The sequence below is a fragment of the Oncorhynchus nerka genome, linkage group LG12, assembly GCF_034236695.1.
Source record: "Oncorhynchus nerka isolate Pitt River linkage group LG12, Oner_Uvic_2.0, whole genome shotgun sequence".
NCBI classification, from domain to species: domain Eukaryota; kingdom Metazoa; phylum Chordata; class Actinopteri; order Salmoniformes; family Salmonidae; genus Oncorhynchus; species Oncorhynchus nerka.
The window spans coordinates 60614715-60630478 of record NC_088407.1 but is presented as its reverse complement, the minus strand read 5'-3'; the positions used below and the strand labels follow the sequence as shown (position 1 = coordinate 60630478).

The following is a 15764-nucleotide window of genomic DNA, read 5'->3' as shown; positions in this document are numbered from 1 at the left end:
ACAGCAAATATTTCCCTTTAATTGTCCTATAAATCAGATGCTGGGTATATTTTCATGCCGTCTGCTGTTGTGTGTGCAGCGCTGACACAATGAAAGCCAGGCCTCTCTGCCATGGGCCCTGCAGGGAGTGGAGAAGGGGTACAAGGGAAGGAGGGGGAGCCCAAAGTGTTTGGTCTTCTGGTTGGAACACAGTTGGACTGGCTGGATAGATGGTTGCTTACAGGGCTATGGGCACTTTCACTGTCTGGGACTCAACAGTGGACATAGGACTAATATAAATCACAGAGATGAACTAATCACTTGTCAATCTAGTATAACCTGCCATTCAGCTCTGTTTGAGATAAATCATTGCTATAAATGCTTTGTTATTGAATCACATTAAACTGGAACATACATTGGGGTGTTTACCTAGGCACTTCTCAGACTGTTTTGTACCCTGTACCTCCATACATGTGTTTACTATCTACCTTGAGAGATTTGTCTCATTATCAGCCCTTGGCAGAAGAAGAGGGGCTTTTCATTTGTGTTCTATTTTTGTTGCTTTTCTGCCTTGCCCCCACTTATTATTCAGTCCAAATACCTGGTAAGTTATGTTGTAATGTGGCAATTATCCACCAATCTACATTTAATCAAGCATAAAGCCATCATTATAAATGTTTTACTAGTCGGAGTGAATGTTCCCAGACCAATAGCTAACCCAGCAAACCAGGAACAATCCCAGGACATTATCTAAGATTCCCATTAAGTTTTAGTAAGGATTTGATCTAACATTAGGATTATAACATCCGAAAGACATTCAAAGAAAATAGTTGATAACCAAATCGTATTTTTTCAGTATATAACCATGGCAGTATGGTCAGTCGTTAGCCTTCTTAGACATAACTAACCCAGGGATATACTGTTAACTGGGTTATTCACCATCACTTCGCCCAGACTCTTTATATGGGCCATAATTACAAGGTATCCAAGACTATGAGGGCTGATCTAGGATCACTTTGTTTTTTTAGCTAATGAAAAATAAGATAGCTGGGACCATATCAAGCTTCTCAAATGAGGAATTAAATCGGGTGTGTTAAAAGAAAAAGCTAAACAGTACATTTTTACAGAATGTTTTATTTTCTACAGTTAAATCTAAATTCTGCCTGGATTTCTATATCTAAATGAAATAAAGACATCCTCTCTTCTAGTAGATTATATCTGAGCTTCAATATCACTGTTTTTTCCCCTTCAAAAGAACATGGTTAAAGAATATGTGGGCTTGAACCTGCAATCTTCAGATCTACAACCCTTGTTGTATAATCATCAACCCTCGTTGTATAATCACCAACCCTCGTTGTATAATCACCAACCCTCGTTGTATAATCACCAACCCTCGTGGTATAATCACCAACCCTCGTTGTATAATCATCAACCCTCGTTGTATAATCATCAACCCTCGTTGTGTAATCACCAACCCTCGTTGTATAATCATCAACTCTCGTTGTGTAATCACCAACCCTCGTTGTATAATCATCAACCCTCGTTGTGTAATCACCAACCCTCGTTGTATAATCACCAACCCTCGTTGTATAATCATCAACCCTCGTTGTATAATGACCAACCCTCGTTTTATAATCATCAACCCTCGTTGTATAATCATCAGCACGACTGGACAGTTTTTGTGTTATGAGAAAATTTGCCAAAACCTAACTAATGTTCTGGGAACTTGCCTAGAACAAATTCTGGTTTGCTGGGAAGGTACATCGTTTTTTTTTTCATATTTCCTGTTTGCCAGTACAGTAAAGTGTTCCAAATGGCCAGTGTATCTTACTCTCAGACAAACCCTTGACTGCACACATTATTTTTCTTCATGCTAAAAGAGAACGAGATTTTCAATGGGTGGACTGATTCATATTGTACCAAAGGAGATAATACTTCAAGAATGTAATCAACATAGAAAACTTAACAATCATTGCCTTTCACACGTTCCTCTCCCATTGTCTCTTTTTCTCTCCGTCGCACTCTTCCCTCGTCTCTCTCTTTCACTCTCTCTCTCCCCCTCTCATCCTCCTTTCTCCTCCAGATGTTGATGAGTGCAGCAAGGATGGGGTGTGCTCCCATGGCCAGTGTCTAAACATGGGTGGCTCCTACATCTGCCTTTGTGAGACTGGCTTCAAGTACTCTGTAGACACAGCCGACTGTGAGGGTAAGAACACTCTACCAACCTCATGCCTGCCTCACTCTTTCCACAAGCCACTGCTTCTGCCCCAGCTGAAACACTACATTCTCACAACATTTCAGCAGAGTTAATAGAATGTTCTGGTCCATTTAGACCAGAGTTCGCACCACGGTGTGACACGTTGCCTATGATCGATTATGTAGCTGTAATCAGTTTGGTTTCAGTGGTGACGTTCCCTCAGTGAGAGAGTCCAATCCTGGCTCAGAGGCTTTCCTCTGGCTGTAGCCTTGCATAAGAGAGCTCCAAGTGACTGGAGCTCTCCTTCCCATCTCCCCTTTGAGGGGTGAATTAACCCATTGTGGGATGGAGGTGATTCTCCCTCTGGAACGTCTCCCTTTGCTCCTTCACACGTTTTTCAGTTGCTCCAAAATATTGCTCTTGGCCATGCTGCTGCTGAGCAGCACCACAGGCCTCCTACTCATGCTGGGGGAGCTATTGTGCTGCCTGTGAGGAGTGTGGTTGCTGTGTGTCAGTGCATGTGTGCGTGTGCATGCATGTATGACATAAGCACATGTTTATCTCAGGGCTCCTGGCCGGCCCTACTCATGCTGGAGATCCATGCTGCTGTGAGAGGTGGAGGATAGGATTGATATGTGTATGACATTAGAACATCTTCTGTCTCTCCACAGATCAGAATGAGTGTAAGGAGTTTGGTAGCTCAGTATGTGGCACCTGGCGCTGTGAGAACACCATTGGCTCATACCGATGCTTCATGGGCTGCCAGCCTGGCCTGTATGGACAGGACAACCCAGACTGTGGTAAGTCAGAGTGGACACACAGGCACTGTGCTTAGTCAACAGGTAATGTACTTACTTAATGGATAGCTGAAGGCACCCGAGTATCATCCTCACTGCTCATTTACCTTGGGGCGGGAGAGGACAGGGCAGTGGTCTGAAAGAAGCACTCTGCATTGTCTCGATAGCCTCCCAGCTCACCCCCACCATACAGAGATACTGATATCACTCTGGCACGCATACACAAAGAGGCTCGTGTGAATCAAACGCTATCAAGTGCACTGGGCCTTCCCGGCCAGGGGAGCATAGAAAGGGGAAATGGGCCCTGAAATTGGGCCATTTAGAAAGGGAACAGCGGTGTCATCCGAGGCAGTGTTTGAGGCCCGTCTGATAATAGGGCCAGGTCTCATCCTCCAGACAATGGGGCTAATGGAGCCCTATTGGCAGGGGCCAGGGGTGTAACCTGATCCCAGCTGTTCCCCTCTCTAAGTGGGGCAAGGCTGTCGTCTGATGGGACGTACGGTGCACCCTACCCCTCCCGTCCAGCCACCCGCTCCGGGCCTCAACCTCCTCAGGTCTCTGCAACTTGAGACACCCGTTCTGGTGGTCACCTGGCCCGGGATGGGTGTAGACGACCGATAAATCTGTGTCTAACATCTGTAAGGTTGAACCAAAAGATTACATGTAATGAAATACAAAATTATTACGTGAAATTGAATGAAACAATAATGTACGTTGATGCTAATACGATGTACAATATTCCATTATATTTCTATATGATAACAATAGCATAATACAGTCATGGCCAAAAGTTTTGAGAATGACACAAATATTAATTTCCACAAAGTTTGCTGCTTCAGTGTCTAGATATTTTTTGCCAGATGTTACTATGGAATACTGAAGTATAATTACAAGCATTTCATAAGTGTCAAAGGCTTTTATTGACAATTACATGAAGTTGATGCAAAGAGTCAATATTTGCAGTGTTGACCCTTCTTTTTCAAGACATATGCAATCTGCCCTGGCATGCTGTCAATTAACTTCTAGGCCACATCCTGACTGATGGCAGCCCATTCTTGCATAATCAATGCTTGGAGTTTGTCAGAATTTGTGGGTTTTTGTTTGTCCACCCTCCTCTTGAGGATTGACCACAAGTTCTCAATGGGATTAAGGTCTGGGGAGTTTCCTGGCCATGGACCCAAAATATTGATGTTTTGTTCCCCGAGCCACTTAGTTATCACTTTTGCCTTATGGCAAGGTGCTCCATCATTGTTCATCACCAAACTGTTCCTGGATGGTTGCAAGAAGTTGCTCTCGGAGGATGTGTTGGTACCATTCTTTATTCATGGCTGTGTTCTTAGGCAAAATTGTGAGTGAGCCCACTCCCTTGCCTGAGAAGCAACCCCATGCATGAATGGTCACAGGATGCTTTACTGTTGGCATGACACAGGACTGATGGTAGCGCTCACCTTGTCTTCTCCGGACAAGCTTTTTTTCTGGATGCCCCAAACAATCTTGACACCAGGTCATCCTCCAAAGGTCTTTGCCTCACTGTGCGTGCAGATGCACTCACACCTGCCTGCTGCCATTCCTGAGCACGCTCTGTACTGGTGGTGCCCCAATTCCGCAGCTGAATCAACTTTAGGAGACGGTCCTGGCGCTTGCTGGACTTTCTTGGGTGCCCTGAAGCCTTCTTCACAACAATTGAACCGCTCTCCTTTAAGTTCTTGATGATCCCATAAATGGTTGATTTAGGTGCAATCTTACTGGCAGCAATATCCTTGCCTGCAAAGCAATGATGACGGCACATGTTTCCTTGAAGATAACAATGGTTGACAGAGGAAGAACAATGATTCCAAGCACCATCCTCCTTTTGAAGCTTCCAGTCTGTTATTCAAACTCAATCAGCATGACAGAGTGATCTCCAGCCTTGTCCTCGTCAACACTCACACCTGTGTTAACGAGAAATCACTGACATGATGTCAGCTGGTCCTTTTGTGGCAGGGCTGAAATGCAGTGGAAATGTTTTTTGGGGGATTCAGTTCATTTGCATGGCAAAGATGGACTTTACAATGAATTGCAATTCATCTGATCACTCTTCATAACATTCTGGAGTATATGCAAATTGCCATCATACAAACTGAGGAGGCAGACTTTGTGAAAATTAATATTTGTGTCATTTTTAAAACTTTTGGCCACGACTGTATATTTAATATGCCATATACAATTTTTTAACAGTTTCACTAATTAATTTTAATTACCTTAATCATTATGACACACCCCTCACTAATGTCATTGGTTACACTAATTGCACTGTGTGTCTACATAACCTGGTACAAGTATTCATGACATTACCCTGAGGAAGACACAGTGATGCCCAAACATTGGTAAATACCCATTCAATTGCTGGGAGATTATACATGGAGTATGCAAGTTTTTTATTTTGACAGTTTATAACATCAGTCCAAAAACAACAGAACAGCACCGTCTCCATGACAATTGAAAACAAGAGCGTCTATGTGTTTACTGGCAAGGACAGACCATCAGTTTGTGTATGTGTGTCCATGAGAGATGAACATCATTTTACTATATACAGAAGAGTGTTTGATTAATGCTGGTGCACACCCGTTTTCCAAGCAGGTTGAATAGGCCATGGCTGGCGCTGTTGTTCGCCTTTGCCGGTGATCTTCTCGCTTACCATACCTTCTCGCTTACCGTAAACTTCTCGCTTACCGCTTACATGATTAAGTTGGTTTTATAAGAGGCATATCTGACATTCAACAAACATACAGGCCAAGTATTTGCTCATATCAAAATGGCTTCCAAACCGGCAGGGCCAGGCCTGAAGGGGAGAGAGTTGTGATAGCATGATCTAGTGGAAAGAGCCCCAGATGGGGCGGCCTGAAAGAGAGAGAGAGGGTGTTGAGATGCGGTGAACGTCGAGCAGCCTGTTATATTCTCATCGCCATGCCTCTTTATTTGACTCACAGTGGAGAGCAGAGCCTAGCTGAGCGTCAGCACCCTGGCCGATGACAGAGCCTGGCTTGGTGTGTCCCTCTCTCTTCTGAAGACCATGATGTTGTGTGGCTGGATCCCAGTGTGGAGGGGCCTGTTGTGAGAGCTGGCCAGATCCATAACAGCTGCTCACAGCCTCCCCTGTTTTACCATTTACCATCAACTTGGCCTGTCTCCTGCTCGCATAGGCTCAGTTCAATATAGTCTGAATAAGTTGTGTGGTGTAAATAGGTGCTGCTGGTTATTGCATTAGGCGCCCACAATAGCCATGTTGTTGTGTAACTGTCTCCTCTCACTTATCTAACCACCAACAAGGTTTTTTTTCCACAACAGTTTCACCATAGAGGTCACACCTTGTGGGCCATGACCCACACACGCTTTAGGCTGAACCTGTTCAAAGGCAACAGCCCAAGTCCAAGTCAAAATTGCCTAGGGCATCGAAACAGCTCCAGCCTCTCTGGTCCAGTTCAGTGGTGCAGCCAGCCATGGCCATCTCTGACCCGCTCTCTCCTCACTTCTTTTCTGGTGCCTCTCCTCTCTTCCAGGCTCCCCAGCATCTTCCTGGGACATATATTCGGTACATCCACACAAAGCAGCACAGATGTTGACTCAGAACTTCTCCCCTCCATCCCCCGCTGATCTGAGGACCAAGCCCTCTCGCCTCTCTCTTTCCCTCCACAGCTCAGCATCTCAGCACAATGGCCACTTGTTCCAGGGCATTATGGGTGGTTATGAGAGATGCTGCCGTCACCCCAATAAAGTGTCTAGGGAGGGAGCTCAATTACTCTGAGGCGTTTATGTCTGCTTGTAAAAATCATCAAATATGAGGCCAGACACTGTAATTTGCAATTTCTTCGAGGGGCGTTGTTTTATTTTTACTCCGATGGGGTGGCGGTTGTCTTTGGCTCTGCTCGCCAAACTCATTTTGTGGTCATAATACAAAAGGGGGAAACAGTCTTAAGCTGCAATTGCGCTCTACCTCCGTCCATTTCAGTTGTTCACTCATCCCTGCTACGACAGCCTATAGAGACAAACTGTGGGTACTGTATGAGGAAAAACAGTGTGTGCTTGTCAATGTGTTTGTGTTGGAAAAGAAACACGTATCTCATTTTGATCCAGCTGCAGATCGGCGTTGTGGCTATACATTTTGTGTGGCTACGACTTGTCTTTATTAAGGCATACAGAGCTGGAAATCGTTGGTGGTCACTCTCTTCAAGCTCCTACACGAATGTATGGAAATGTGATGTGTTTGAAAAGACATTTAGCACACTCTTGTCCAGATGTAGGGTTATGTTGGGGAATGGGCATAGTACACACAGGTTATAAAACACGGCTTCATCTTGGAGGTGGCCGGGCTCGGCTGGGGAATGAAACAACAGATGAAACAGAGAAAACGCTCCTGTAAAATAAATATCCCTCCTCATCCCTGGCTAATCCTATATGTCAAATAACCCTGGCCTGCATATGGCTCCAATCAGGCCATGGGTTGCCCAGGGAACCAGGGAACACAGGGGAGAAGTGTGGAGGGTGTGCCAACAGTCAGCTAGCCACACAGGTCCACCATGTGCTCCACATTACAACACGGCACCGAGACCTTCACTTAACATGCTCACCTGATCTGGCCTGAACCATTACCGGGCCAGGCTGATTTACACTCAGGAAGGGGCTCCTGGGTCAGACCATTATGAGAGAGGGGGGTGGGGGTGGGGGTAATGGAGGAGATGGCCCATCAGCTCAGAAACTCCCATCTAAAGTTAACTTCTCACCCCACCTCAAACCCACCCCCTCGAGCGATTCCGTCTCACATGCTTTCTGTTGTTACTACAGTGATCATGACTTGGAAAGTGTAGGAGAGGGGTTTCAGCTTCCTGCTGTACTGTGTCAGTGTTCATGTTGCTGTATGTTACTGACAGTGCCTGTATTATTAGAGTTAGAGCATACATTATGCATTTCCCACAGGCCATTTAGCATGTGATTAACATGCTCACGGTCTGGCTGGACAGATTCATTGAGGAGTTTAGTAAGGCTGTCAGTCCCAGTGCTTCAGAACATCCATGGAAAGACCATTAAAACAATGTCCCCTTCCTTTCTGGGATGATGGTTTGATAGCGTCATATATGTCGCTACACATGTGGAAATAGGAACATTGCTTCCATGTTTCAGATGGATGAAAATCGCGGGGCAGACGCAGATTATTTCATGTAGCAGCTGAGAGTTTCGATGACCTTCCTGAGAGACCTCCCAGCTGTCTGCTTTGCTCACACTGACAATCCAAAACCCCACTTCAGCTTTTCACACATGCTGAAATGTTCTTCAGTGTTACAGTATACACCTCCCATTACTATTAGTCTGTAGCAAGTCCTCAAAATCCAGACGGTGCAGAGGGACTATAGCTACTTAAAACATTTAAATAAGTGAACATTTTAATGGGGAAACAACTACATGTTTTTGATAACGGCCCCTTCTACTAAGTTTGTAAACACAACGTTTGTATTTTGGTGGCTCTTATGTCCCCTCGTCAACTTTTGTCTTCATCGTGTCAGAGCCATTTGGCTGACATCACTAGAAGCACTATTTTGGACCATCTTCGGGGTGGCTGGACAGTCAGGTCTCCCAGAATGCACTTGTCTGTAATGTAACTGTACAGCAAGGGCCCAAGCCAAGCTCTCTCCATCCCTGCTGAATGGGTTGCTTAATCCAGTCATTCTGGCTGCCTCTTTTCCTTCCCCGAATGATGCAGCATTTACGAGAGCTAGGAGACAGAATAAATTGCTGCTCGACAATATGTGAATGTCAGTTATTTTTTTCCTTAACAAATCGACTAACGTTATGAATCCTTGGCACAACCGTATTTCCATTTGATTCCAATTGATGTGTTAGCATGTTTGATAAGACATCCAGGGCTATTAGATGCCATGAGGTTGATTTCTACTTTACTGTCTACTATTTCTGTCATTATGTCATGCCCATAACTTTGTAACATATAGAGAAAATATTACAGTCCAAATACTCCTACATTTCCCCACGACTGCAAATGTCCTGTAAAAGATTATCTTTCGCTGATTCAGCCATTTTCATTCTAATTAGAAAAGAACACACACAGCATGGAGTCTCTAACAAAGGAGAACTTGGCAAACTTCCCTCAAATTCCGCAACAAAGGTGCCCTTCCAAAAAAAAAGAGAACACTGCTGAATGTGGCTTTTGTGTGCATTTTACCTTTCTGTGGTAAAATAAGCGATGCAGGAACATAATAATGGTTGTTTGTGTGTCACAGAACCTGGTGAATTGGAAGGTGGTCAGTGCACAAGCAGGTTAAAGTTGACCAGCGGTTTATGTGATTGACCAGGGAACAACCGTAGATGACAGAAGTGTGATCAAACCATATGTTTTTTTAAACAATTATAATCAGCCTGGCCTCTCTAACATTGTCTGTCGTTGACCTCTGCACCATGCACCATACTCCATACTAAATTATGTATGCAAGAAATTGCTACCAAATGTTACCTTTAAACAGAGGGTGGTTGGGAATCAGCACTAGTGTTATATGGTTCAGTGTTAACCATCTCTAAGTTCTGTGCTTTCCCTCTCCTCACGCATCCAAATGTACACATAACAAGGCTTTCCCCTGACTTCATTAAACAGGCTTTATGATATATGGCTGTGCATGCGAGCGGCTGCACATGGTTGCCAGGCATCGGCCTCTCCATCCTTTTAAACCAAAACATCTTCTGAATGAGTCCAGATCAGCCCTCCTGCTTAGATTTGTTGCATGCGACAACATTTTTGGAATTACAAAAGTAAGATGTGAAATAAGTCAAAATAGGTTAACTGATTAAAATAGGAAACAATGTGGACCAGTCAGAGTTGTTGAACAAATTGTACATTCAAGCCAAATGGAAATCCTATCCCAGCCATTTGGACCAAATATCTCTCAAGTGGCTTATGTGGATGTGGAAGCCAGTCAGTCCCATGTTGTTACATCATCTCAGACCTCACTGGACCAGTAAGTGGGGTGACAAGAACTTCTCACTCCATAGACCCCAGCAAGTTTCAAGTTTTATTAGTCGTACTGTATGTACAGGATACACATCACAGGAGGTTGGTGGCACCTTAATTGGGGAGGACGGGCGTATGGTAATGACTGGAGCGGAATAGGTGGAATGGTATCAAATACATCAAACAAATGGTTTCAATGTGTTGGATGCCATTCCACAGCTCAATTCCAGACATTATTTCAGAGCCGTCCTCCCCAGCAGCCTCCACTGATACACATGGTATACACTTTCTAACAAAATGCTTACTTGCAAATTCCTTCTCAACAATGAAACAACAAAAATAAATAATAAAAGATAAGAATACGAACATGAAGTAAATGGCTCAGTAGAATAGAATAGGCATTTTAGCATAAGTAAAATACAGGAAGGCACAAGTTATAGTCCAATATGTACACATGTATCAGGGAACGGGGTGCAAGTGTTTAAATTGTACAGTATTAACAATAGTAAATAAGAATCTGGTAGCAGCAATTGTGATATGTGTGTGTGTGTGTGTGTGTGTGTGTGTGTGTGTGTGTGTGTGTGTGCGTGCGTGCGTGCATCAGAGAAACCCTTAGAGCAGAGGAACCCTTAGAACAGAGGAACCCTTAGAGTAGACATGCTGAGAGGCAGCCCTTACAGTCCTCTCACTGGGTTAATTGATAGCCATCGGGGTCAGCAGAATGGGTTCCATCAAATGATCTGGGTCCCCACGAAGCTGTAAACTATCCCATTCTTTTCCTGTATTCATTTTCTATGTTTGACATGTTATGATGATGGGTATTGTTATTGTAAGTCGTAGCGGTAGTAGTGTTTATTTTAGTATTACAACACACGGTCATTAGCAAGCCAGTCTTGAAATAGTACAGTTACTGTATACATGTGTAGAAGATAAACATTGGAATGCATTATGTTATGCTCACCTTTGGGTGCTCTCTTGTTTAGATATTGATGAGTGTGTGAATGAGACCATCTGTGGGGACCATGGCTTCTGTGAGAACACAGATGGCTCCTACCGTTGTCAGTGTGACCAGGGCTACAGCAACCCCCCTGGTGATGCTGGGGCCCATAGCTGTGTGGGTAAGTAACTGTTAAATTATAAACTTCACTGGTTAGCATGGTCAGTGACTGTATACCAATGTGCAGTATGTACTGTATTGCGTGTGTGTGTGTGTGTGTGTGTGTGTGTGTGTGTGTGTGTGTGTGTGTGTGTGTGTGTGTGTGTGTGTGTGTGTGTGTGTGTGTAAGCACACTCGTGCCTGTCAGTGTGCATATGTACGTGCTGTGCATCGGTGTGTGTAAATTTATCCCCCCATTCCCGTCCCGTCCCGTGCAGACGTGAACGAGTGTGAGATGAGCACGGCGCTGTGTGGAGAGGCCCTGTGTGAGAATGTGGATGGCAGCTTCCTGTGCATCTGCCCCAGCGACAATGAGGAATTTGATCCCATCACCAGCCAGTGCCGCCCGCAGGGTAACACACCACACACAGGGACTTATGGGACTTAAGGGTTCATTCTGTCTATGCGGGATTGAGTTTTCACTGTCTTAATGAGGCATCTCATATTATCATGACATCTGGGGAACTAGCAGGGCACGAGTGGTTGCATGTTCCTTGTAGTAGATGTTTCTATTGGACAACCTTTCTTCTGAGTTTGACTCCATACTATTGGATGAATGGAGAGTTATGTTTTATCCCTACAAGGATAAATGCATTGCAGTCTGCAAAAATCGAATTGCAGGAAAACTATTCCAGCCATCCCTTACAGAATTGATTGGCTGTGCTCAGAACACAACTCCAAGCTCTCTCGCTCATGGTCAAATCTCCCCAGTCAAATCTCCCCAAGTCAAATTCCCCCCAAAGACAAACAAGGATAAGGTATAGCTATTGGCAAAACTGCCATGGAAAGATCTCTCTCAGAAACACTAACAGTGTTCACTGTAAACAGATTACTGAAATACAATGTCAAACTTACCTTGAGTCTGTGGCATTGGCTTGTCTTTAGCTTGACATGGGCATGTACACACAAGCGAGCCATATTTACATTAATAAGCAGCATGCTCTCGACGGGGATGTTTTTGTTCTCGTTCTGTATTAAACCCCAAGTATGCCTTGTGTACTTTGACCCCATTCCGCTGTTTGCTTTTGACGTGTGGTAATCAATCATGTGAGAATGAATGGTGTGTTGACTCACATGCCAGTGTTTCCATTTGGCTAAGCCCGCTGCTTAACTGTGAATGCCTGAGACCATGTCTGTGGATAAAAGAGCAGCCTCAGCAGTGTCAGCTGAAGGTACTCAGGCCTACTGCCTGCCCTACTGTATGTTGTGGAGCTCCTGCCCCAGGGAAACACAGTGGCACTCACTATGCTGTTAGACATGGAGCCAGTAGACTGACTGATTCTTACTGATATCATGATGGCAATAAATATTATTTGTAGTGGTAATGCTATAGTCTTTATTGTAGTAATTCAACCCTGAAAGTAGCAACTAGTATCACAATTTATTCTGAAAATCCCCTCCATTTATTCCCCTCTGCATCTCTTTCTCCTCATGAGAGGTGTGATTTCCCTACGTGTTCTACAGGTGAAGATGCTCCTCCTAAGCCAGCCTCACCCACTGAGGAACAGAGGAAGGAGTGTTACTACAACCTGAACGATGCTAACTTCTGTGACAACGTGCTGTCTCGCAACACCACCAAGCAGGAATGCTGCTGCACGGTGGGGGCCGGCTGGGGGGACGACTGTGAGATCCACCCCTGCCCAGTCCCAGGGAGAGGTAAGCTTACAGTAGGATTTGAGACTGAGGGAGATTCCCAAGAGGGATCGAATGATCAACCTTTAGGAGACAGATATTCAGATACGACTGTTCACATATACTCACTCCTTTTTGCTTCACAATGTATAATACATTACTACAGTAAGGAGGAAGTATGTTTGTCCATTCATTCTTGTTTGTTTCTCCAGAGGAGTATGACCAGTTGTGTCCACATGGTAGTGGTCTTCTGCCCCAAGCTGTTTTCTCCCACAGCCTGGAACAGCAGAGTTTCAAAGGTACTTTACTCCCATGTTGTCTCCTCAACCCACTGGCTTCTGTTTACAGTCGGTATACCTGAGGTTTCACAGTTTTTCCTTCTCCCATAACTTTGTACCAACACAAAGAAAATGGCTGTTTCAGCTCCCCTTGTATTTACACCCATGACAGCCGTTAAAAAAGTCCTGCGTAATTTCCTACCAAATTTATGGTTCTCTTTAAAGCTAGCTCTTTACACCGTGACGGGATACCTGCATACCTAGCTAATTAAGCACAAGTGTTGTGCACTAACCAGCTTGACCTAATAGAGAAGGCTGTCTCAAGCAAGGTGCTGTGCTCATTTTACAGTAGGGGCCAGGATTTGAAGGGTCTAGCTAGCTACAGCACATGGAGGGGTTATATTGAGATTCTACAGACACAGTAAGCCTACACAAAGTTTAGGCTGATTCTAGAGGTAATATATTAAAGACAAGGTGATTTGGATGAATGGTATGTGAATTTATCAACCGATGTCACCTTTCTTTCTATCTATCTTTCTTTCTTTCTTTCTCTCTCTCTCTCTCTCTCTCTCTCTCTCTCTTTCTCTCTCACCAGATGTGGACGAGTGTAAGATGTTTGGGCCAGATATCTGTAAGAATGGCCGTTGCTCTAACAACTTCTCCTCGTACTCCTGCTTCTGCCGTACAGGCTTCTACTACGACAACATCCGGCTGGAGTGTGTGGGTAAGGGCCGCCCACTGTCTCTGCTTTTCTCAGTTCCACCAAACACTCAACTATGGGACTCAGTCGTTGACGTATGCGTGTGTGTGTGTTCCAGATTATGACGAGTGCCTGACAGAGAAGGAGTGTGTGGATGGGGTGTGTGTGAACACTGCCGGCTCTTTCGACTGTTTCTGCAGTCCCCCTCTGGTCCTGGACACCACCCGCCGTCGCTGCGTCAGCGTCAACAACACCGAGGGTGAGACTCACACACTCCTACATCTCAAGGTTTATCCAGATGAAACAGTTACCAGCCAGATTATTGATTCAGCTGTCCAACATTAACAACATAGAATTAGTAGAAACTCCCTCCTTTCCTCTTTTGTGAATCACTCTTCCCTTCTCCTTCCTTCCCTATCTTCTCCCTTCCCTGAACCACAGAGACTCATGAGCCTGAGGAGGACATCCACCTGGACATCTGCTGGCAGGGCCTGGTAGATGAGCGTATGTGTGCCCAGCCCCTCATCGGCAGGAGGACCACCTACACAGAGTGCTGCTGTCTCTATGGAGTGGCCTGGAGCGAACAGTGTGCCTTTTGCCCCATGAGGGACTCTGGTAAGGGACACAGCTAGTCGACATTCATGCTGTTATTATTCAGTTGAAATGTAGAAGTGACATGTGATACATATCTCACTAAAACACTGACCTGTGTGTTTGTTTGTGTTCGATCAGATGACTACGCAGCAGTGTGTAACCTGCCAAGGAGAGGGGGGTCTGACAGTCTACGAGAGAGGCCAGGCTATGAGTACGGTCCTGGGGTTGAAGGTCCTGATGGGCCCTATGTCCCCCCCTACTGGGACAACTATGGAGGAGGGCCCATCACTGGGCCTGGGGGTACCTACTACAACCCAGAGGACACCCAGGGCATCCCCCTGTTCACAGACAACACCAACGACTATGGCTCCCGAGAGGGAGACATAGAGACGCCACTACGTGTCCCTGTCCACCGGCCAAGAGAGTTCCAGCCTCGCCCTGTAGACTCATATAATGGTAAGCTCATAAGAATCATTCAAAAAATACACATCAATTAATATTATTGCTAATGCATGGGGAAATGCTACCTCTGTAGGGACTCCTTCTTCATTCATATTCTGTTTCCAATAAGACCGCTTTGATGGCTTCGAGGGCCTGCGAGCAGAGGAGTGTGGCATCCTGAACGGCTGTGAGAATGGCCGGTGTGTCCGCGTGAGGGAAGGTTACACCTGTGACTGCTTTGATGGATACGAGCTTGACCTCACCAAAATGGCCTGCATCGGTAGGTTCCTCTCCCAGTGTCTCATAATGTCCACCTGCAGTCAGAGTCAGATTCTCCTCTCTGTGTTCTTACCAGATATATAATTTCCTTTTGGAATTCCTAGAAATAAATTAGTCAATTCAGATAACCTTTTGATCTGTTCCATTTTCCCACATTTAAAAATGATATATGGTTTGGGGCTAAGATCAAACCCTACTTCAGAATGAGGAAGCATTCCCTAGGTTTGTGCCTTTTGGAGACAGGTCTTGGGGTTCTCTTTAGTGAGGTAACTCGCCATGCAATATCACGCAGAGTTTGGCTGCAGAGAAATTACAATCAAACCTCCCATGTCAGATTTAAGCAATAAGGCCCAAGGGGGTGTGGTATATGGCCAATATGCCACTGCTAAGGGCTGTTCTTAGTCACAACGCAACGCGGAGTTCCTGGATACTGCCCTTAGCTGTGGTATATTGGCCATATACCACAAACCCCTGAAGGTACCTTATTGCTATTATAAACTGGTTACCAATGTAATTAGAGCAGTAAAAATACATGTTTTGTCATACCTGTGGTATACGGTCTGATATACCACAGCTGTGCAGGGCTTGAAACACCAGCATTCAGGGCTCGAAACACCCAGTTTATAATAGAAAATAGAAACCACTTGAAGGCAAACAATGAAAGGACATTTGTCTGCTGCCTTCCAGATAGTATTGAGAGAGAGAGAGAGAGAGAGAGAG

General features: G+C 45.0%; 1 protein-coding gene across 1 annotated transcript in view; it reads left to right on the top strand.

Annotated features, from left to right (window-relative positions):
- Positions 1–15764, top strand: part of LOC115138494 (latent-transforming growth factor beta-binding protein 2-like) — a 146409-nt gene that overhangs the window by 126426 nt on the left and 4219 nt on the right. The window contains exons 30-40 of the mRNA XM_029675385.2: positions 2063–2185; positions 2848–2976; positions 10948–11082; positions 11339–11473; positions 12585–12776; positions 12965–13051; positions 13626–13754; positions 13849–13989; positions 14172–14345; positions 14463–14780; positions 14896–15045. Coding sequence (XP_029531245.2) covers positions 2063–2185; positions 2848–2976; positions 10948–11082; positions 11339–11473; positions 12585–12776; positions 12965–13051; positions 13626–13754; positions 13849–13989; positions 14172–14345; positions 14463–14780; positions 14896–15045 — 1713 coding nt within the window. The remainder of the gene's footprint in view (positions 1–2062; positions 2186–2847; positions 2977–10947; positions 11083–11338; positions 11474–12584; positions 12777–12964; positions 13052–13625; positions 13755–13848; positions 13990–14171; positions 14346–14462; positions 14781–14895; positions 15046–15764) is intronic.